The sequence below is a fragment of the Bacillus rossius genome, chromosome 3, assembly GCF_032445375.1.
Source record: "Bacillus rossius redtenbacheri isolate Brsri chromosome 3, Brsri_v3, whole genome shotgun sequence".
NCBI classification, from domain to species: domain Eukaryota; kingdom Metazoa; phylum Arthropoda; class Insecta; order Phasmatodea; family Bacillidae; genus Bacillus; species Bacillus rossius.
Genome location: NC_086332.1, coordinates 102,315,240 through 102,340,940, shown reverse-complemented (window position 1 = coordinate 102,340,940; position 25,701 = coordinate 102,315,240). Strand labels below are relative to the sequence as shown.

General features: G+C 37.9%; 1 protein-coding gene across 1 annotated transcript in view; it reads right to left on the bottom strand.

Moving 5' to 3' along the window:
• The window catches only part of LOC134531353 (agrin-like), a 946,059-nt gene that overhangs the window by 106,771 nt on the left and 813,587 nt on the right, over window positions 1-25,701 (bottom strand). The window contains exons 13-15 of the mRNA XM_063367052.1: window positions 15,519-15,749; window positions 8,674-8,955; window positions 7,970-8,122 (exon numbers count right to left, since the gene is read on the bottom strand). Coding sequence (XP_063223122.1) covers window positions 7,970-8,122; window positions 8,674-8,955; window positions 15,519-15,749 — 666 coding nt within the window. The remainder of the gene's footprint in view (window positions 1-7,969; window positions 8,123-8,673; window positions 8,956-15,518; window positions 15,750-25,701) is intronic.

Sequence of the window (25,701 nt, the reverse complement as noted above, 5' to 3'; positions counted from 1 at the left end):
CAAGATGCTCCGATTCCAGGGGATCTAATCTAAGTTACTGGGAAAGGATTTCCTTATCGTAAATGATGATTATCGCACGATATAATTTGTGTAGTATTCAAGTTACGTGTGGCGTCTTGATTTTCACTGACTGCCAATAGCGAGAACCTGACTGCTACTAGGCTGTTGAAACCTGACTTCACTGACTCGATTTCAAAAATGGTGGGTTGGAAGCGTGGTGGCAATAGTTACGTATAAAATGGATATTCAAACATTCACTGTTTCGGCACTTCTTACACTGTTCTCAAAGCAAATTTAAATTTCATTTAAGAAATTTCTGTTTAACTACCTATTATTATTTCAAATACAATTTATATAATACACTTTTCTCACCTCAAACATGAAAGGTAGAAATGGTGAAATGGGTTAGGTCATGGAGTTGTAAATCTGAGGAAATAGTTTAATGAGTTCAAAGCTCTCCTAATGTATTTTTTTTGTTTCAAAATTAAGTATGTTTCATTGCTCTTAAAAAAACTTTAGACTAAATTTTTTAAGGTGCCTAAAATAAAAGTGTAAAGCTTGTCTTGATTAGCATTATCAGCATATCCAGATACTGTTTAATGATTTTTGTTTTTAATATCTTAATTAACATTTTAAGACTTACATTTTTTAATATATTTTCGTTTTAAACCATGCTCTGAAGACTACATATTTATTTAAATACAGGACAAATACTTTAAAAGGTTTCATTTTGGCATGGAATATTCATAGTATTACCAAAGACTGCATAGTCTCATTTATTATAAAGCCAAATGAACATTTTTCTAGTCTTTGTTTTAGTGAATGAAAATGAATACTAAATCATTTTGAAGAATGAAAAAAAATTCAGTTCATTGCAGAACCGAATCAAAAATAACCTCACGCATTAGTAGGATTCCACACAATGCAGTCACTCAAAACTCAAAGCCAAATATACTGATAGTTGAAAATACTATAATGTATATAAGTAAGTTAAAAACTGTAGTGTAGGCTTGAGAGTAAGCACGTATTTATTTTTGGTTAATCATACTTAAAACTTTTATAAACTTTTTAAGTATTTTAATGTAAAATGTACAAAAATGCCAAGAAGCAATAAAAAACACTGGACTATGATGAACTTTAATGTCTTTCTGACAAATAAAAATAATAATTAACAGATTGTGTAACATTTCATTTAGCAAGACGTTCCTTGGTAAACTGCACAAGATTTTTTCTAAGACGAATATAATTTTGCTCTAACCCAAATGCACAATTGTAGATAGGGTACATAGAATAATATATTGGCACGCAGCGGAAAACTTTACTCTAAATTTTCCTTGTTTCGTGCTAAACGAAGACACAATTTTTCTTTCACTTGCGATGCTGTATCATAAATAAAATACGCTGTTCCACAATTTTACAGTATCTGGTCATTTTCAAAGCATAGAGTTTATATAAAAAACTAAAATGTGGTGCTCAATTATGTAGATTTAATGGCTGTTTAGTGTCGCCATTATGTTTGTCTGGAATGCCAAGGAGAGGGAGGCAGAAAAGAAGTGTTGGGAATCGTAAGACCCAAACATTGCCAAGAGAGTGGACTTTCGTACCGATAGTGCACTTAGAATAGCATTTTAAACACTTAAAAACTGATTTGTTCCGATCAACAAATAAGCAGTATGTCGGGATCGATATTAAAAAATTACGATAGAATAAACTAGCAACTTAGAATAAAACCCCAAGAGGACTTTTAAAATTTCTATCAAAAATCTGTTAGCATCCATCGTTCCCTAAAGATTTATAATTCTTTTTTTTTTTTTCCTTGAGGCCTACTTCGGGTGAGAAACCATACAGCCTATTTAATTTATTTCCGTTTTACAGACTTTTTAACTTAATTCGTGACTGCTTAGCTTAGTTCAGGACACTTAGTCAAGGATTCTGTGCCTTTGTGCCTTTTTGAACAGTTTTAATTGTATTGTCAATTATCTGAATCACTGAATCATGTACGAAAGCTGCGACCAATAAAACCAATCTGAACAGTTAACAGGTTTTCGACGATGCATGGAGTGAGGTTTGTGGGACGCCTGAAAAGCCTACTGGTACAATATTTTTTTAAGCAGTACAGTAGCGAGCCAGGTCATGTGGTTGGATGTATGGGGAGAAACTTGAGTCTTGCACCCAGTCTCCGCCAGGTCGGCATGCCTTTCCACTTGGTGGCGCCATAGATAATCAACTGGAGACGTTAATCATGACAACCCCAACAACCTCTGGTAACATAAAGTTTTACCAAGAGGAAAAAGTCAAAATAGGAAAGTCAGCAAATGGTTCTTTAGCTTCTTTGAAGAAATAATGTGACATATCTGATAAGATTTACATCCTCATCTACATGCCTCTCTGAGGTCCTGGTTGCTGCACAGTGGATTCTTCTACTGCATTCTTGATCTTAATGCAAACTGTATGTTGATAAGGCTGGCAACTGCCTGAAGGAAACTGTTTAGCAATGTTGGTAGCCGAAGACTAAGGTGAATACTATAGAGATTTTGTAATGATGGTAAGTTAACTAAAAATTATGACCTTTTATTAAAAATATTTTCAATGAACATGTGTTAATGTTACATTTGTAGACAACAATTCTGGTGCATCATAAAATCTCCCTACACGGTCAACCACTACTGTACACCTGCATGTGGCCACATGCTCTGTAACAGGCTACTGACTGGCCCCAGTTCACTCATAAGCCATCTAAAATGCCAATTAAATCTTTACATGTCTGTACATTCAAACTTAGAGTAACATCTAATCAAAAAATGCCTTAAAACTTTCTTTCAAATTTTAAAAACCTTAAATAGGCATTTTTAAAGATGCAAGCTTATGTTAGATATACAAACAAGCCACCATCCTATTAATATGCCAGCATAAAGAGGAAAAGTTACAAGGCAACAGTTAAAAACAAATTACTGCAACTTACAGAAATTATAAGTAATTCCTAGAGTTGTACCTCACCTCACAACACACACAATTTGCAGTCCTCATTAGTTTAACCTTGAATCATTTAAACCTTTAATTTTCAAAAGAAAATTTCATGAGAGTACCATTTTAGTGTATTAAGGGTAGAGGGAGATGTTTAACACAATTAACTAACAGTGCCCAGCAAGAAGGGCTAAGTTCAAGTGTGATGCATCAGGCCATTAGGCTTCTGTACACAGGGCCATTGAGAGGAACCAAGTCCTCTTTCTATTATAAAATAAACAACTTTAAAATCTCACAAATACCTAAAACAAAAATCTAAAGACTGTAAACATTACTGTGACCATAACTGAAAACATGATATGTGAACATCACATTACAGCAGAACCTCGTTAATCTGGACCTCTTTAACACGGGCATCAAAATAACCCAGTCCTCTTTAACCCGGACCAGTTTTGGAAAAAAAAAATTATATTGTTAGTAAATGAAGACTTGTTTTACAGACAATAAATCACTATTCTCAGTAGGTACATTATTCGAATTCACTTGCCAGAGGGAGTTCACTGCACACACCCCACCTAAAGTTGCTACACAGCAACAGTGACTCCACCCTCTTCTTCCCCTCTCGGCACCGCACACTTGACACTGACCAGAGACAACCTTCCACAGTTGTGTTGCAATCTCAGTAGTGTTCGCGTGTTGTCCTGGTGTCACTGATACAGTATCGTTACGCTGTTTAGTTAGCACGTTTTTCGCGATGGCGATGAAAAGTAAAACCATTGTTGTGACTATGGAAAAAAGGTTGAAAGCATTGACAAGAATTAATAAGGTAGAAATGTTAAAGAACACTGCTGCTGAATTTGGAGTAGGAACATTGACCGTATCTGATTGGAAAAAGAACTGAAAACACATTGAAGACTTTTGTTTCAAAACGACAGTTTGGATAACCAATGTAAAGTAAAACTGCTAAACTAGAAATTCTGGACGTAGCCTTGTTTGTCTGGTTTTTTGCTGAAAGAGAACGTGGTTTGCCGATTTATGGACCTATCATCTAACAGAAAGCATTGAGTTAGAACAAACAGCTGCCCCATGGAGACCCCAGTTTTACAGCTAGCCTACACGGTGGTTGGACATATGGAAAAAAATGGCATGAAGTGCATCAACTTACAATCACTGGAGCAAGCTTGTCAGGTGACATTGAAGCGACAGAAAAATTTACCTTTATTGCGTACAGTGCCAGTACATATTATGTGTTTGATACGTTAACAAGAGTTAATGTACATCATGGACTTGTTTGGTCATCTGTGTCTGAGCTAGACAACACCACCCTCAATGCAAGAAGCACGCAAGAAGTCGTGGCGCGCGAGCAAGTTGCTTGGAGCTGCTCGGACACCTTTGGCTGCCATCAGAATGGCGCACTTTGAACTGGCAATGCTGTCAATAGTTCCTTCCTACGGGCACAGTCAAGTTGCTTCTAGTTCGTAGTAGACGGAGGAGTTTTAGGTATAAATACCCCCATTCGTCAAAACAGAGAGAGACTGCTGGGAGAGCAGCACAGCGAGACCATGGAGGGAGACCGACATCAAATGCAGTCAGCCTACCCATCAAGAAGCTCGCCCGCTGTCAACGCCTTGAGTGCTGCCTGTAGGACTTGGATTGTGATAAGCCTCCTTCATCACTGGTAGCCACCATAAACTGTGGGACTGGTTTTTCCTGCTGATGCAAGGATTTAGAATGATTGGAAAGTCGAAGAAACGAGTGGTAATTGATGCTTGTAGTTTGTGGCCACAACTAGTAAAGGCTGATAGAGGTTGGCACATGGCGATTTTGGGAGCAGACGAGTGTGTTAGGTGAATGAGCACATTATTGCAGACTTAATTTTACACAAAGTGTTGGAGTAGTATGGGCTCAGAATTGTGTTGCTATTAAAAGAACTTAGCCTATCGTCATACTGGTGGAAGAAACACACTGAGGCACGTTGAAAATTTGCTGCAAACAATAGTTGGCAAGGCAACATACTGGTGACATGTACTTATGTGCCAGTTGGTGGTTGTGACATTGAACTTAGGAATAACTGTCATTTATAAGTATTTGACAAGATTGCCGCAGTGGTCACTGGTTGGAGTCCGCGTGGCATCCCGTTACCTTCCACCACTCGGAGTTGCAGTTCCCAGTCTGGCGAGTGTGTGCACTATCAGTCTCCTGTTCTGAGGGGCATTTGAGGTCTGACATCCTCGTAATCAGTGGACATCATGCCTTCAGAGGAGGTGACTAACACCAATAAATAACCTAACACGAGTTACATCCATCACATACATCACAGCTTTGTGGTGGTCAATTTCCGTTTGTCTCGGAATAGGAGACATGTATAAGTGACCTGAGATTTATTGCATGGTTCAAATGCATGCCTACAAATGATAAGAAATTGTAGTAAATAGTATCGCAAGCTTATTTAACCTCTGTATTGTAATTTTGCTGTTAAGAATGATGAGGGTTCCTTTAAATGATGGCCTCAACGTAAGTTCCTATTTTAAAGACATCTATATTATAATGTTGGTTTCAGACATTTTTAGAGTTTACATAGGAATATTTTTATATAAACATCATAATACACTTGCTAGTCTCCAGATTCTATGGTGCCTTTAAATACATACGTGTTTATATTGATTAATTTTTGTATAGATCTCAGATTATTAGAGGCTGAAATTATAAAAGTTGTCATAATGAGTTTCAGAGAGTTGCTTCACAGCAGCATTGAGTTTTGTATTTGCGAGTTAAAATGTCACTTTGATTTGCGAATTATACAGTCAAGTCATTAAGGGTAATCCCTACGTATGTATTAAGGCTGTTAATTATTTGTTAAATTGTTATGTTCATAGAAACAAATGAAAGGGGTTATGATGATGGTAGAACTTCTTGTAATATCAAAACCATTAAGAGTATAGTGTATATATTCAAAAGATTTGCCAGTTAATAAAAGGGTTGTGCAGAATTTGTAATAAAAATGTGGTCATTAGAACTTAACAAACTGCATGCAATTTCTGCTAGTTTTTACCCCCTTGTGCCTCACTCCTGTAATCTCTGACAAGGGGAAGGGTTACATGTTTTTGGTAAGTACACTCATGTTTTTTTTTATAGTTTTTCCCTCATTCTCTGGATAACCCGAATTTTTGTTAACTCTGATCGGCTCCGGTCCCAATTGATCCGGGTTAACGAGGTTCTACTGTACTTGTAAGGTTTCCTAGAAATTCTATTAACAAAAGACTTGTAATTTTTTTAATATCAGGGTGAACCTAAGCTTTAAAAATCTTTTGACTCAACCGGGTCCTCTGGGATTCGGTCCCCTCTGCCCCTCCCCCCGCGATAACCTGTCTGTATTTAAAGCTATCAAAAGTCAGGAGAATAGTAAAGTAATGTTTCAGTACAGTTACCTACAGTAAGCTCTGTGTGACAATGGTAGTTTTCTGCATAGCTTCTTTATAAACTCATTAAGTACAAGTAAGTAAACAACCTTTATATGTTAAGGAAATAAATATCTGTGCTGTTATTATCAACTACACTTAGAGGTTTTACCAAATGAGTTTATCAATGAAATGAAAGGGATCTGCCAGTTGCAGGTTATTTGAAATTAGTACAATAGGATAAGGTTAGTAGAATTATAAGTGATATCAGGCAGTGCTTGGAAAGGCTAGATAAAGTTTGCCTCTAGGGTGAACACTGTATTTTATCACTAGTAGACAGCTCAGATAAACATAGAAGTAGTTACAAGAAACTTTACAGTATCCTATAAAAAAAAGAAGGGAAAATTATATATTTTTTGAAACAGAAAACTAAACTTTGATGTGCGATCATTTTCACGAGCTTTTATCAAACTCACAACTGAATTGGTCAAATTAATGCAGTTGGGCATCATTGAACAAGTGATAGAATCAACAGAATGGGTTGCACACATGATGGTATTCCCCAAACGTGACTCAGTTTGATCTGCAGAGATAACATGGAGTTAAATCATAATGTTGGCAACCCTTGTTTTCCCATCACGAGTACAGAAACTAAACTTGCTCAACTGAAAGAAGCAAAGTATTTTTCGAAGACTGAAGCTAACTCAGGTTTTTAACCCGATCAAATTTTATAAAGAAAACCAGTTGCTTACCATATTCATTACCCCTTTTGTAAGATACTGTAACCAGTTAAATACATAAGTGGTTATGCTTTGGTATTATATATGTTCACCTGAATAGTTTTCTAACAAAAGTTTGCATATACTGAGAGATTCTCAGGAGTGATTTTTCAATGGCATTTTAATTTTCGTCAATTCCATTTAACTTAGAACATGATAACATATTAAGCTAAGAAGACTGGAAGATGGAGGCACTACACTCAAAGATGACAAAATCATTTCTGGAGTCACAAATATCAATTAATTGGAGATTGAGTTGTCATTACCATAGATTGAGAGAGAGTGGAAGCTCTACAAAATTTCTACAAACATGCACTAAAAACAAGGTTAAGCAGTTCCTTTGGTTGGTAAACTTATCATTCCAATTTCTTCTGGGAAAGTCTGAAAAATAAGGGGCACTGTTTCACTTCTCAAAAAAAAAAATACGTAATTGGTCTGGGGGAGTGCACAGTCAGACGTTTGAAAAATAACATGATTCTCTCAAAAGCTTTTTCTCTAGCACTATTAAACCCAGTTTGAAAGTAATTTAAGGTGCATATGCAAATTCGTTTTTGCTAGAGCGTGCTGCATCATGCAGTAGTCAGGAAGTTCAAGGCACGTTATAGCATAACTTTGTTTTGAATAAGAGAAAACTATGCCAAAATTAAAGACAGTGCCTCTAATGTATTATCGAAAGTTGTATTTATATGTAATTGCTCTTAACTCTTGTGACTGCTGCAGTACATTATTTACTGAAAAGTAGTCCAAAAGTTTACACTGTTGAATAGATATTGGCTTGTTTCATCCACAGCTAAGATAACCCCATTTGAAAAGCAGACACATAACAACCTTTCTTGCAACACTTGGCAAAGTGTGACGTTTGGTGGCAGTAGCTCCCCGCGGGGCAGTCCTGTCTGTTGGGGCCATTGCCGCAGTCGTAGTCCCTGCGGGTGTCTGGGCTGACGAGCGGGGCCTGCCCGCTACATGGCTTCACTTCCATGCCTGGGAACAACCAACCACCACGTGCACAAGTGGGTTAGTGCGGGCCGCATGCACGTTGCGTTAGTCGACGTGTGTTTGCATGCCACGACAAGCGACTACTGCTCGCTGCCTTGCGACCTGCATGCAGAGCTACATGCCTTCGAGTGTGTTGTCTAGCTGTATAAGAATTAGTTTGAGTCATCTAGGATAAATAATGTACAGAGAAGTGGCACAGCAATGTGGTGGACTAAAACCTTTTTTTTTTTTTTGTTATACGTTAACAGAATTTTGGTTTGAAAATAATTTATCACTGCACGCATCAAAAGTTTCTTACCTATAATGACTTTCTGTGCATTTGTTGCATTAGTGTTTAATTAAGTGTTGCATTACATGTTGCATGAGGAAGAACTTACTAATTTAAAATTAAAGGCTGCAATGCAAGTCTTGGATTAACAAGGAATTTCACTTGAAAATTAGTTTACTTTTTATGTCTTTAGATATGTATCCTTGGCTTCCAGGACAATTGTACTGTGCATGCTGTGTGGTATCAGCACGAGAGAAGAGAGCCGGACCTTCGCACAGGTCGAGGGGCCGTAGCCGCAGCTCCTCCTGCCGCTGACAGCCCTCCATCCTCATGGCGCAGGCAGACGGGTACATGCGCAGGTCGGACGCGCACACCGCCTCGCTCTCGCCCTCCTCGTGCGAGCAGTTGAAGCGACACGAGCAGCGGGGGAAGTTGTCCGGCCCCAGCTCACAGGTGGCGTCGTAGTAGCAGTGGATGTCTCTGCACGCTTCCTGCTCGGGCGCTTCGCCAGGCCGCGCCGTCTGCCGCAGCGTCGGCGACGTGGCGGTGGCTGCGGGGAGTTAGTGCGTTAGTGCCGCCACCACATGCGCCCTGACTCCACCCCGACCATCACCGTGCCCTTTACATTGCCAGTGGTCTAACTAGAGGATGGCTTAAATACATATTTTAATGCATCTTGCAATTCATTTTACATACAAATTTATCAAATCCCAGCAATTCAAATCCAACATACAACAGTTAAGCCCTAGACAGAGATGTAAAACAAATATATTTCAGTGATGAAACAAAAAAAAAAGATAAAATTTACAATGCACCTGTTTGCAGGAAATAACTTCTTCGCTAATTTTATTTTTCTGGGGATTTATTCATGTTTATGTAGGCTGTATAATTTTTTTGTTCAGACTATAAATTTATTCAAATACAATAAAATGTATGCAACCTGATTATGTTTATTGAGATAAATTTGTTAAAATTCTCACAATGACGATCAGAATATAATGAGTCTGTTAGTCCTATTGGCAACATTTGGAAACCAGTAAAGTATGTTTATGTTATGAATTTTTAGAATGGGTTCATATTAATTTTTTTATTTAAAAAATTGGAAATAACTTTAATTAATTAATCATATTCATACAAATAGGTAAATTTTAGTGGAAGCATCATGGTATACAGCATTTGCTGTGTGTTCGAACATTGTCCTTCATAAAATTAGTTACTCTACTGTCCTTTGTGGTGTTACAGCTTAAATATATACTGAAAATGTTTTTTATTTAATATATACATTTTCTAATGGTGTTGCTGTCTGCCTCTGAAATCAGATCCCAGCATTTGAGGTAGATTTAGAAGAAAGACTATCTATTGTAGCTGTTACTATTTTTATATAGTTTTTCGTTTCATGATTCATAGACCCTAAAACCATCGTCAACTCAAAAAGATGTGTGTGTGTGTGTGTGTGTGTGTGTGTGTATATATATATATATCACATTTTTATGGATATGATCACTGCCGTAATTTTGCACAAATCACTTCCAAACTGATGCACAAAATGTAGTAATGGAAAATCTCTGTCAAGTTTGTTAATGGGCAAAATCCTACCAAAGGAATAGAAATGGGAAGGTTTCTTTTAAAAACAAAAAATCACTAACTCCTATAATATGATGAATATCACATCCGTTAAACATATCATAACTCATAGGAACAATAAAAAACACTATTGTCAAAATATATTTTTGATATGACCCACCATAACTGTAAGGAGTGGGTAAAACAAAGATTGGAGGACAGAAAAAATTCAAAACTCCCTTTGTAGGCACACAATACATTCCATTCAGATTGTTATAAATCTTATAATTTTTTATTTAAAATTTTGGTTTGAAAGGATTTTTGATAAGATGAACCATTGTTGCAAGAGGTTGCAAAAAACAGGGGTAGAACTAAAAAATATCATAGTTTCTGTACCATGTACACAACTAAATCCATTTTATTTCTTGGAAAACCTTAAAATATTATCTACAACTTTCGTGTGGAATAATTTTTATACAACCAAACACTACTGCAAGGGGTGGAAAAAACAAGGGACAAAGGACAAAAAAATTCATCACTCCCTTAACATGCACACTATTAAATCAGATTGGATAGTTTGTAAACCATATAAATATTATCTTAAACTTTGGAACAAAACAATTTTTGATACCACCCACCATAACTGCAAGGGGTGGAAACAACAAGGGTTGATTTACAAAAAAATTTGTAGGTAACTCCCTTAGTAGACACAGGGCTGGATTAAGCCATGACGAGGCCCCTAGGCGATGCAAGGTTCGGGGCCCCTCTCCCCTTAGATACGCAGGACTCTTACGTGGGTAGTATTTTAACATTAGACCAACACCAAATTTTAATATCTTGGCACAAATGAATGTATGTCATTTATTAAAACAAAATATCTATATATATAAAATAAAGTCGTGTTAGTTACACCATTTATAACTCAAGAGCGGCTGAACCGATTTGGCTGAAAATTGGTAGGGATGTAGCTTAGAACCAAGAGACGGACATAGGATACTTTTTATCCTGTTCCCGGAGAAAACATTTATATATAAAACGAAGTCGGGTTAGTTACACCATTTATAACTCAAGAACAACTGGACCGATTTTAATGTTTTATGATTTTTTGAATTCGTCTACACCCTGAGGCTGTGTTCCAAATAGGTAAATATGCGTGCTCACGTACTCGCTCTCGGAAGTGACGTCACGAGAGTGTTGTTCCATATAGTCGAGTGCGAGCACGAGAACCAGTGCGCATAGCGAGTGCTTTTGAATGCATGCTCGTTGCGTACTCTCGTAACCATTGTTTGTTTACGTTTACGTCTGGACTATTGATCTAAAACAATGGCAAATGAACAATGCACGTTTCATTGTAAGTACCTGTTCGTAATTAAACAACACGCGATGTCTTCATGTGTACCTTCAGTACCAATCATTGCTGCAAGGATCGTGTTATAATTAAGGTTATGTTACCCGTCTCCTGCTTATTGTCTGGACAATGCGACGTAATCGTTGCCGTCGTAAACGTCTCTGTTGTTGGTTTACTACCATTAGGGCCGCAATTGCTCCTACTGCGTGTTCCATTGTCACAAATTAAAACCTACACATAAACACACGTCGCCGCCTACCACATGGGTGTGTTTACTTTGGTTGTGTTCCAAATGTCGAGCACGCATGGAGCATGCACTTTGCACGCAAAGAATTGTGGGTGTGAGTATGAGCACGAGTGCAAGAGCGAGTGCGGATTATTTGGAACACAGCCTGAATAGCAGAATAACTATTAAAATATTGATAGAATGAAAAAATAAATAATTTTTAAATAAATTAGGTTTGGAACTCCGCCATATTCCGCAATTGACAGCTCATGTCACGCAGGTTGGCCATAGACATACAAAGTTACAGATGTTCAAACTATGAGTGATATTTCTCTATGTCCTCTAAGCAATTGCCGCGAAGCTATTCTAACGAGTAAATTAGAGAGAGTAAGGAAAACTAAAGCTTAGGGATGGGAAATATAGTTCTTTGGAAAGAACTAGTTCGTTCGGAACTAGTCACTCCAAAGACTAGTTCTTTAAGAACCGTTCTATTGAACTACATCGGTCGCGGACTGTATCGCGGTTTCCAATGTTTTTAAACAAAATATTCCATACATGACACCAACACAATCGTTACAGACGTTTTGTTTTATGGGCATTTCTTTTTCTATAAATAAAAGAGGCACGCAGTAATCCGATGCTTGTAAACAATATCTCCCATTACAAATGAGTGACTATCATATTGTTTTTCTTTCACACACTTCTTACATTTTTGAATGTGTATTAATTTATTTTCTGCAAGTAAAATGCTTATTTTCACATGTGTACAAAACAAAATAATAGTATAGTGTTTTCTCATCTGTGACAACCTAAGCTGATTTTTTTCGTATTAGGTAAGTTTTATTATGTTTCTTTAAATTTTAGTGTAGTTTTGTAATGTGTGGTCTATGTGTAATTAAAGTTTAATTTCAGATTGTATAGGCTATCTGAAATTTAACGTAATTACACTTATTTACGTGACACGTTTTTTAATGCCAATATGTAATGTAAATTTCTAAAGAATATTAGATAAAAATTAAGAGTTCACGATCGTCAAACGATACATCATTGCGCAAGAAAGAACGAAACGAAAATAATGACCGACAGCCTAACTACACAATTAAATAAACTTACTGTGTGAACTATCTATGTCTTTGAACTAGCTAGTTCAGTGTGTATATGTACTCCCTTTCTCTTCGGTCTTCGTAGTTCAGATGAGTACTTGGAATGTCTCTGCTTGGAACTGACGAAGCGAGACCAAATAAAGAACAAACGTAAGAGAGGGAAGAAAGCAAGAAAGAAAGACGTGGCATATTGGGTGACAGTGGTTAGATGGGAGGGGGGGGGGGTTTCTTTCGCGCATGCGCAGTAAGGACCAAACAGAGTAGGAGACGAGAAACACGCAAAGAACGAAAGAACGATTGTTTTTGGTAACAGCGAACTAGTAGAGGTGGGTTGTTACAGCAATTTTCGGTATCTGTTCCAACCTGATACTGATACAGTAATGTACCTAGTTACAAGTATCCGATACTTTTGTATCAGAGCAGTAGCGGTCCCAGGATGAACTAGTCACCTAGGGATCTTTCGCGCATGCGCAGTAAGGACCAAACATAGTAGGAGAAGAGAAACACGCAAAGAACGAAAGAACGATTGTTTTTGGTAACAACGAACTAGTCACCTAGTTCGTTCGTCAGAACAGTTCCAAATGAACTGGTAGTTCGCGAACTACCCATCCCTACTAAAGCTCTATACCGTTTGTCGTCGCCATGTTTGGGACAATTGTTTTTACCCATTTTGTGGTGTATTGTTTACTTTTATCATTAAATTTAATTAAATTTCTTGAAATTTCATGAAAGTGAAAGGAAATAATTTCATGGTCGACAACAGTTGGATTATTCCATATCCGCCACTTCTTTCCAAAAACATTCAAGACACATTGCAATGTTGAGTATTGCATTTTGGTGAAGTTCATCAAATGCATCGCGAAAGGCAGCGTTATGGCGGTTTTTGGCAACCAAACATCCAATACCAACGATGAAATTACGCGCTATCAAGTTGGTCGATATGTGAACTGCAATGAGGCGATTTGGCGTAGATTTTCATTCTCTATTCACAAATGCCATCCCTCTGTTGAACATTTGGCGGTGCATCTGGAGGATGGTCAACGAGTTAATTTTACCGCGTAGAATTTTGCTCAACATGCTGAATCACCTCCAGCGACAACATTGACCAGTTTCTTTGCGATTTGCCAAAGCGATCCATTTGCACGAGCGTTGCTTAACTCGGAGATGCCACATTATTACAATTAGAACGCTTCATCGAAGAAATTTCAACGTCGGAAGCAAGGCGATGTGATTCCTGTTCATTCGGGTGTGCGTTATACTGATGCTCTTGGTCGTATTACACAGTTCATCCGAATAATGACGAATGCTTCTATTTTTGGTTGTTGCTGGTGAATGTTCGTAGGCCAACGTCATTTTAATCACTACGAATTGTTAATAGTATAGTATGCACAACATTTCATGCTGCATGTCAAGAGCTCAATTTGATTGAAAAAGATACTCATTAGGTCACAACAATCGCTAAAGCAATTATTACAACATCTCTAAGTCAGATACACACATTATTTGCTATCATCATTTTGACATGCTTCACATCGAATCCACGTGACCTGTGGAACAAATACAAGGATAATATGTCAGATAATATTTTTCATCGAATTTGTGTAAGTTCAAGAAATGAGGCGAATGAGGAATTGCATAACCAGGCTTTGCTCTTGATTGAAGACATCTGTTACCTCATGTGCGGCAGTTTGTTATTCATGTTCGGAATGCCAGCGCCAGATCGTGGAATGAATGACGCATTTAATCGAGAGTTGGAAAGTGAATGTGAACATGATCGACATTAATTAAACCAATCAGTTCAAAAAAATGTACCCCTGTTGAACCCCTAACAGAAGAAAGTGTATGATACATTAATGAAGGCAATTTATGACGGAAATGGTGCTTATTTTTCCTGGATGTCCCTGGTGTAACTGATTTTGACCATTGTTCGTGCGAGATCCGACATTGCGGTAGCAGTTGCTTTTTCTGGAATAGCGGCCAAATTGTTAAAAGGATGCCGTACGGCTCATTCAGCGTTAAAATTGTCGTTAAACCTTCAAACTACTGAACAACTGACATGGAACTTTGCGAAACACTCCGCAATTACCAATGTTTTAGTAGTATCTAAAATCATCATCTGTAACGAATGCACAATAGCGCACAAAAGCGCATTGGAAGCACTTGACCGAACATTGAAAGATCTGCGGAATGACTCGAGATGTTTTGGAGGTGCAATGATTTTACTGTCTGGCGATTTCCGCCAAACACTGCCAATCATTCCCAGATCGACATCTGCCGATGAAATAAACGCTTGCCGCCAATCACCCAATCTGTGCTGCTATGTGAAGAAACTTCAGCTGGCAGCAAACATGAGAGTTACATTTGTGGACAACATACCGAAATAGTTTAAAGCATCAGCAGGTAAAATGTCGCTGCAAAGAGAGAGTATGTTTCAGTGTGCCCCATGGTGTGTTTCACTGTGCCCCATACCTGGGGCAAACGTGGAAGATAATTAAAATTAAATTTTGGACTATACAAATTGATTTTAAAAATGTTGTACCTATAGTATGTGAAAGAGAAAACTACTCTGGTATGATCTGTATATACATGTTACTAACAGTCTTCAATAAAAAATTCATGTAATGAAAAACATAATTTCTGTTTCACTGTGCCCCACCCTCCCCTACATGGTTGACTGTTTACCATCATTAGGTCTAGTGGCAAGATTTTGAAGTATACATAAAATGCAAGATAGTTATAGGTAGGTTGTGATAAATCTAAAGCAATAGCCCTAATATAAGTAATGACAAACAAATAAAAAAGCTTAACATTTTGTGTGAAACCAAGTCACAACTCTTAAGAAAGATGACTTGTAAATAAAGGGACGGACATACTGAGTGCCACGCCGAACTTCTCGCGGCACTCGCCGTAGAAGATGACGGCGAGTGGGGGGACGCCAACGGGGAGCAGACACGAGGCGCGCTGCAGCTCACACTCGCTGGGGTAGGTGACCATGTTGGAGGCACACACCGGCTCGCTGGAGCCCGTGCTGCAGTTGGTGGGGCACACGCACTCGCCCGCCTCGCAGCGCGCACCGAACTTGCACACCACGTTCTCGCACAGGTCTGCAACAATAGCGACAAACCCTAACCTAGGCTTTCTCCTTCGTGCGGGGACAGGGTGTTGACTGTTAGCTGTCACTAGTTGTGGTTCAGCTAATGTTTACAATAATACTTTAAAATGAAAACTGCACCATCACATTGCAATATCATGGCTGTAATAAAAAATAGAAAATGTTATAGCACCTGGTTTTGTATTAGTTTTGAATAATTAAGTAAGTACTATAAAAACACTGAGAAACACATGACTCCAGGAAAAGTTTGGTAGGTATTGTTTATTTTAGAGACATGTTCTCTTTGCAATACACAGTGCAGCTTTTGTTAGGTACCTATAGTGAAAAAGGCTGGACTGATGCCATATTATATTTACCATGTAAACACCTAAGTTAATATTTTAAAATTGTACAAAAACTTCATACTTATTTTTTTAAACTGATGCTTGTGAACACTTTTACTTTATATCAGTATTATCATTAAGACAGTGACGGTCCCATGGGAGGGTGATGGGGGAAATCCTCTTCCCCCCTCACCATAACCACATAACTAAGGACATATATTTTTTGCAAAAAAATATAATTGCTAATTAGACTGCAGTAAGGTATGCCTAAGCTAGTGATTGTTACCATGTAATTGGCAGCCATCTGCAAGAGAAGCCATAGCCCTATTTTGCCAAATCATTCATAACACGCTTGTATCCATGCTGGATGGCTATGATTGGTGTGCTGACAGTAGACATAGGTACACCTGAAATAAATGTAGACAACCACGAAACACAGACAACACTACAAATTTTTAAGATCCAACCCATTATGAAAAAAAGAAATTGGCGTGACCTTTAAAATTGTTTCTATTTTTTTTTGTAAAAAATGTATCCTTTTATATTTTCTTAGTGCTACGTAATTAATAATTTAGCTTACTTTGACGTGACGTCAGAAATGTGTTAGGTATAGCTTTCATTCCCTCCAAAATTTATCACTCCATTTAACTGGGAGGTATTTTATTCCACCCAAAATCCTCCCGTTTTACATCCCTCCCAATAATTGAAAGCTGGCCATCAATGACTAAAGCAGCATGCACATAAACTGCGGAAATGTGTCCGGGCGGTCGAGTGAATTTTATGTGCGATTCTTACCAAAGGCTGGGTTCCCAACTAGTCACACCAATGTTTGGCGCTGCAATGCAGTGCAATATCAAACAGTGGCAGATCCAGAAGAGTGTGAATCAAGTGTTCAGTGGGCAGTAACTAATGTTTCCCTACCCCAATCATATTTTATTTGCCCACAAAACGTAATTTTATGTTATGTAAGTCAACCAGACAGGGTTGGGGCAGCGGAAAGCTTCAAGGCCCGTCTACAACAGTCCGAACTTGTGGGTGGTCCGTGTCCTTATCTTAATGTGAAGGACGTCACATTGTTGCACAAAAAACTGTCCACTCTACAATTGAATGGTGAATTTGCAAAATGATGTAAGTCCAAACAAATAGTTTTGATAAAATCACAAAAAACTGTGTAATGTGCTGTTGGCACATATTGTGCCACTTTTTAATGGCATAAAGCAAACAGATCAGTATTGCGAATATTTTTCAAATTCTGAAAGAAGGTTTAATGTTTATATGTTTTTAGAAAAAAAAATTAAAAATGCTGGACTTAAGACATTTTTCAAATTCACAAACATTCAATACAAAATATATTTTGTAATAATTATTATTAAACTTAAATTAATCTCTTAACATTTTTATTAAGAAACGAGGTGAAGTTACGAAGTAATTATTGTTGTATGATAGGCAACATATTTTTTAGCAGATGGCACTGAGAAACTCCTTATCATATAAGATCAATGTCAATTTATTTCAACAATACATTCACATGTTACAAACAATTTGTAGAGATAGTAGGATTATTTTTCTCAATTTACAAGGATACTTCAAACAATGAGAATAACAGTTCAGTCAACATAAAATATTGTGTCAACAATTCACTCTGCATCAGACACAACCTACATGTGGTAAACGTTCAATGGTCTACTGCTGCCCATTGTACAATGCCAAGGTAGAATGCCTGCACGACTTCTTCTTCTGGAATGTATTTGAGCATCTTTCGTACATCTTGTAATTTGTCTGCATTAATTGGGATAAAACCATTGGGATAAGCTTTCTGAGTTGGAAGACCTGGGTTGTAGGGATATGTTGGGCCAAGGGCAAATGTGTGAGTGGCTACGACAATGCCGAAGTGGTCTGCAGAAAATTGGAACTCCATGAAGGAGGAAATGCTGAACGGGACTTTCTGACTTCGTGGTACATTGCAGGTTGATGATTCCAGAGAATTTACATTCTTTTTGTAAATAGTTGGCCACCAACTATGAAAGTTGTACACATTTTCACTTTCGACAATGTTCACTGTAAATTTTTTCTTTGCACTAGAGTACACAATTAGCTCACACACATCCTTCAGTGTGTAGAATCTGTCCAAACGACGCAAACACCTTTTCACCACAGCAAAATCTTTGTCCGAAGGTAAAAATGAATGGCCTTTGATGGGAAACAGAAGTCTGTTCTTGAGGAACCGTTTTTGTGCAGTTAATACCATTAAAAATCTGATGACAGTGTTGTTTTGGTTCTGGCCCTGACATCCGTCACAAAACAACCATATCTCAGTTGCTGAGTCAGGAATAAAGTTTTTCATGTAGTCACGTAGGAAACTACATACCTCGTTCGTCCCCTTTTTGGCCTGTCCTTCAAGGTATATGTAAAATACGGCCTCGCTGGTTTTAAGGTTGTGCACTGAAAATACAGGAACAGTCAGCTGACGAAGATAATACATATCCTGCACTGGGATCTTTGGCAACGATATGTTTTGCATGTAGTCAAATGACAATGCAATAAAATCATCTCTTTCGATGCACAATTGAGATGCACGTTTCAATGTTAAATAGAATTTCTTGCTCCTGCGTTTATGCACAAGGAGTTCGGACAATGCGACGAATTTGGCGGTGCCATTTAGACAGCTTTTCAGTTTAATACTTTTTTCTTCACAAATTACACAAGTATCAACACTAGGTCTACCAAACTTCAAACTAAAATGGCTCTTGAAATACTTGTGGTAGTAATGATATGATACATTCCTGTCTGCATACTTGTAAACAAATATTTCATGCAATTTCTTGACTGTTAGTTCTCCACTTAGATAATAAATATCAACATCACCATAATGAGTTTGATGAACTGGAAAGGAGTATATATGGCTATGAATATCCGCAAGAATAGTAGCATCTTTTGCACTTGATGGTTTGTGTTTTCCCCTCTCATCACTTGGTGATTTTCCAAGTAGTATCAGCTGGCATAAACGCTTGACACTAGATTCACTAACACAATAAATACTCAAAATTGCTTTCTTACACACAGCAACCAGTTTACCAGAGTCCCTTACATGGTACACAAACATAGCTTCTCGTCTGCCAGGTTCTTCTTTCCTGCCCCTTCTTCTTTGAACATCTTTACACATTATTAGTCCTTACAAAAAACACATCCTGCTCATTCTTGGTATTAAACCCATTCATTTGGTTTACTGCCTCAATGAAGGTATTATCTGAAACTAGCCTGAAGCACTTTTTCTTGCAACTGAAATCAAAGAACAGTACATAATTATTATTACCTCTTGTAATTTGTTTCTACACTCTTCAATATATGTTAATGTTAGTAATTGGTATCTAGTACAAAATGCAATAATACACCAGTCTACGCCCTACTATTTATAACCGTTCGGAAATATGTGAAACATACTGTGATTGAGTTCGAGGTACATAACTGAACACATAAATTTAATTTTATTGTTTAGCTTAATTATGTTATTTATTCAAAAATAAAATATGACAGTTTGTTTTGCAAAGCACTCTAAGATTATTATATGCCATAGAAGTTACTAGTTTAGTAACCTGTAACTTCATTCGAACTACTTTATAGTAATAATTTGTGCATTTTCTGCAACATCTGCATATAACAACTGTTGTATTATGTAATAATATACTAACAACCTGTAATCTCGTACATACAATATTTATTAAGTCCTTTCGTCATGTTACATGATTTATCACTGTCGAACCTGTGTACCAACATTACCCCTGTCCAATAAACATTACCAACACACAGCACATACCAACATTACTAACACATCATCATCCCCTTTCCACATACATTTAGTGTTTCCATTTCTTAATCGATCATGCTAGTTACTTATTACCACTTAATACTTTATTTCTTTGCCTCAGCTAACTCATCATAATATTTCTTTACAACAAGCATGCAACATCTCTTACACATACATTTTGCTCTTTACATACAACACTTACAGTTTGCACTTTACATTCACCTCTTGTTTAACACATTACTGAAATATGTACATAACCCTCCTCAAACTTCAAGCGAACTGACCTGACCTAACTCACCTTATTGACAATTAGTACAAGTTTTCTTTTTCAGTTTTCTGAGAGACCGTGTGTTTGTGGTCTTTATTTGGGCCCCTAATCGTTCCTCTGTTTCACCTCCCATGCTCTCCTTACTTGGTTGAGCTTCGGCATTATTTGCGCCCCATCCTGGCCAATCCTCTTCCTCCCCACTTGTTGCTAAGTCATATTGGACTGTTTACCCAATACCATCACTTGCCTCCTTGTGTTGTTGCTTGTGCTAGATAACTTCAGATCACTGTAGTTTTTTCTAGGCAAATACTGATTGTAAGATGTACGCCTAACCACATTACCTTTGTGGTTGGCAACCCAATAGGACCTAGGTGCTGTATCATATTTACTTATGATTTGACCCCTTTTCCACACTTTGTCCTGGATGGTTCTTTCTACCACATTCTGCCCAATTCTAAAATCTATATCTTTTCTGCCTGCTGTTTTGTTACACCATTTCCTTGTCCGAACCTCTCTTTTCCTTAACCATTGAGAAACCCCCAGGTGTACTTAAGGTTGGAGTTTGTTAACTGTGATGGGTAGCTTGGTTCGTACCAAGCGACTGTTTAATAATTCTGATGGGGAGACTCCTAGACCTGGAATTGGTATATTTCGATAGGCTTGTAATGCCTCCCTATAATCAATATCCGAATCAACGGATTTGCGCAGTAGTTTCTTGGCGATGTGTACCCCTTTCTCCGCAAAACCATTGCTTTGGGGGTACCTAGGACTACTAAGTTGAAGTTCAAACCTGTCCCTCACGTAATTCCCGAATTCCTGGGAGCCAAATGGTACATTATCCGCAATCAATATTTGAGGATCCCCATGTGTTGAAAAAATGGATTTGCAAGCATCAATCACATGTTCAGCAGTTTTACCTTGTAGTTCCGTTATGTCCAACCATTTAGAGTATGCATCTATCACAATAAAGTAACTCTTACCCCCAAAATCCAAGATATCTGCCGATTCTCGCTCATATGGGAGTTTGGGAATTTCTCTGGGCAGATATTCATGCTTCCGATATCTAGGAGCATACTTTTCACAACTTTCACAATTGTTAACATACATTTCTACATCATGGGCCCATCCTGGCCAGTAAAGGAGGCTCCCTCCTTTCGCCCGTGACCTCTCAACCCCACTATGTCCCTCATGCACTAATCGTAACATTTCTGACCGTAATTTCTTGGGCACAATTAATTATTCTATCCTGAAAAAAACAACAAATTCTCTTCTACAAATATGTCATTACGTATCTGCCAAAAAGAACTAACCCTAGGATCAATTTTCTTTTTGTGTTCTGGCCATACTGTAACACAATACTCCATTAATATCTGAAGTTGTGGGTCTTTATTAGTTTCTCTTTCAAACTGCGCTCTTCTAGATGGAATAATTGCCAAATTTTCGAAATGCTATGCACCATTTGCGACATCCCTACATCTCTTGGACATCATCAGTTATATAGGAATGAGATAATAAGTCAGCAATATACATTTATTTGCCTGGTAAATATGTCACTGACAGGTCATACGGCAGAATTTTTAGCCTATGTCGTTTAAGACATTTGGAGCCTATCTTGCTAACTGGTTTGGTCATTAGGGGCACCAGGGGTTTATGATCTGTGACTACTCTTATTCTATACCCAAACATCCACTCATGAAATTTTGTTACACCAAAAACTATTGATAACATCTCTTTCTCAATTTGTGCCCAGCTACATTCAGTTTCTGTTAACTTTCGCGAAGCGAAAGCTACTGGCTGTCCTTCCTGTAATAAGCATGCTCCTAGACCTGTCTGGGATGCATCACATTGCAAGGTGATGGGTATTGCTGAATCAAAACTCTTCAAACAAGGCGCCTTAGCTTCTGCCTCTTTTAACTGACGTAGAGCCATCTCATGACAGGGTAACCATTGCCATGTTACATCTGATTTTCGGAGGGTTTGCAGCGGTGGTTCAAGTTTGGACATGTCCTTTATGAAGGGTCGAACATAATTGAACATTCCTAGAATGCTTTGCAACTCTTAAAGGTTTTTGGGTGGTTTAATTTACATCAAAGCCCTGGTTCTCTCCGGATCGATACTCATTCCCTTAACTGAGAAAATATGTACCATATACTTAACTTCTGCCTGTTTGTACTGAACTTTGTTAGGATTAAACTTAACCCTTATTTCCCTGGCTTTTGTCTAAAACTGCTTGTACAGCTATATTATGTTCCTCTTCGGTCTCCCCATAACAAATAATATCATCTATGTAGGCTATGCAATTTGGGATATTACCAAAATTTTTGTCCACTTCTTCCTCCTTACATATACCATAAGGGATGGAGAACATGACATAGTTCATAGCATCTTTACTAAGTCTGATTTGAGAAAATCCTTCCTTAAAATCAAAAACTGAATAATACCTTTTTTTGTCTAGCTTATCCTGAATATCTTGCAATGATTTAATAACATACCGTTTCTTGAAGATGACCTTGTTAAGATCTACCGGATCTAAACATATTCTTACGGTACCATTGGGCTTATCTACAATCACTATATTACTGATGAAACCTTCAGGGTTAGGATCTGTTACTTTAACAATCACACCTAGGGTTTTTTAACCTATCATTCTTTCTCTAAAGACCCTAGCCTTGAATTGGCAATTCTCCTAGGAGGATGTTGAAACCTGAGTGCACTGGGTGCAACTGTAATATTGTGCTCCCTGGGAAAGGAACACAAACCGGAAAACAGATCAGGATTAGTGTTGATTAGGTCCTGAGCCTCACCCCCTGCACATATCCTAACTCCATACATTCTGAAAGACCCAACAGAGGGTCTGATTTGCAATCAACTAGGTAGAATTCCGGATTGGCTTCTCTTCTACCTACTGTACAATGTAAGGTAACTATCCCCACTGGCTGAATTTGTTTTCCCCCACCATATGGTTCTAACATTGCATTAGTTGGCTTTACCTTGAACTGCTTGTTTACTTTCTTAAAGACCACCAATGGCATTACATTTACCTCAGACCCAGTGTCTAATTTGAGAGTGACTGCCTTGCCTTCAATGTGAAGAGTTTCCTTCCAATGTCGCTGATTAACCTTGACCTGGCCTGACGTTTGCAATGAGGATACAACCCTTAAGTGATTTATATTAAAACAGTCACTGTCACTATCTTCATTCACTTGCACTGACCGAACCTGCTTTATTCTACAACTAGATGCAAAATGATTTAATATACCACACTTGTTGCACTTCTTTCCCCAAGTCGTATACTCCCTTCTCCTATGTTTGGTATTACATCGAGTACATGGTTGGTTACCTTCTTTGTAGCTCCCACTGAACTGGTTACCATGTGTTGATTTAGTTATTTCTACTTGACTCTCTGATCGATATTTTCCCGCTGTCGACTTCACAGCATCCACACTTAATCCTTGTTGGCCGTGATTGGTGGATGATGCTGCATTTATCTGCTGCGCCTGCATCACACTTGCTTCAACCACCCGGCAATGTTGAGCCACCTTTCCCAATGAAGTGTCCTCTAACCTCAACAGAACTTCTTGTAACGCGCGATCTGTGTATCCTTGAATTACGTGATCCCTAATGATGCTCTCTTCTTGATCCCCGTAATCACAATAGTACCTACGCTAAAGTTTTCAACGCATTAAAAAAATTATCAAACTTTTCCCCTACTTCCCATTTCTGTTGTGCCAACTTAAAACGTTCGTAAGTTGTGTTCTTTTTTGGAGTACAGTATTTCTTTAATGCCGCCACTACATGAACATAACGACTAGTACTATCACCATCAATCTTGAATGTGTTAAAGGTGTGTAATGCATATTCTCCAATCAGACTCAATAGCAATGCACACTTCACTTCATCTTTCGCGGTGGTCTGTCCAGATGCGGTTAAGTACAGTTGAAAATTTTGGGAAAACATTTCCCAATTTTCAGTGGAATTTGGGCCATTAATATCAACCGGTCCCGGTGGCGGCAACAGCACTCCAGCCGACGCCATTATAGTATGACACCCGTTGCCGTTAGTCACTTTACCGTATTAGCAGGCCTATATAACCCGTTGCGGCCTTTGTCCCTTCTTGATGTGCTAGGGAACATTTTGTTCATTATTATCATATCCACTCGACTGCGCCATGTTGTATTATGTAATAATATACTAACAACCCGTAATCTCGTACATACAATATTTATTAAGTCCTTTCGTCATGTTAAATGTTTTATCACTGTCGAACCTCTGTACCAACATTACCCCTGTCCAATCAACATTACCAACACACAACACATACCAACATTACTAACACATCAACAACTATGTATATTAAATGCCGTAAAAGGGGAAGACTGGATAGCTCTATATAAATAACATTCGTGAGAATGTGACAAATCACCTATTGGCTGGAGGACTAACTTTTATTTTTTTATTATTGGAATAAATGTTAACTTATATTGTATTATTATCAAGTATTACTCCTTTTTAACACATTTAACACACAAGGGGTTTGTGTTGTTAACTATATTTTCAGGACAACAATTAATAAATTATTCTGATTATTTTCTCTTCATCTATATTCACAGAGAAACATTCTACTGATTTAAATGTAATGTCCTGCAGTTCGTTTTCCTGAGATGGCAACACCACTAACATTTCTCACTAATTGTAAGACTGCAAGTGTTCTGGTTTTCTCATTTTACTGTATTATATAGTATCGTTCTTACAACTTATTAGCCCTATGTACTTACCCACATTCTTGTCCTGTGCATCTAGCTGGTACAAGCTTGTTTACATGGTTCTTGTGTTCCAAACCTTTTACCTTAGCCTTTTTTATAATGTTTCTTTTGTATTCAGCAGTCCTTTTGACACCCTTCTTTCCAGTGGCGGATCCAGGATTTTGGTTTGGGAGGGGCTTGACCCAGCTGAGGCTAGGCTTTATCAAGGCAAACACTAAAACAATAGTGGACCCAGATGCTTTTGGAGGGGGCTTGAGCCCCTTAGCCCCCCCTCTGGATCCGCTACTGCTTCTTTCGTATATCATTGTTGTCAATAGCTTCTTCAATTTAACTCTTCAAACTACTGCTAAAACACGCCATTTTCCTTTATTCTATGCTGGATACTTACTTTTGTTTTATTTCACAACACGCACGATTACAACAACATTTTCGTTCACACTTGAGCTGAACATATTTGTAAACATACAGCATACAAGTGTCAGCACATTTAGTTCCATTTATTTAAGGTAGATGGCATACGTGTTCACACAACCACGCTTACTCTCACATCAAAAAATTTTCACAGTCAAAACGACCTAAGTCCGGGACTTAGGTTGTTTTGTCTATAAACATAAAAATGCAGGAGCAGATGAAAACGCAACAAAGACGTGGACTAAAGTCATTTTACTAGTAAACTGTAGCCCTTTGCAATTGCTTCACGATTAGGCAATAATCTCAAAATACCAAAAATGTGACTTTAGTTGTTTTGCAAATTCACCATTCAATTGTGATGTCCGATGACCAAA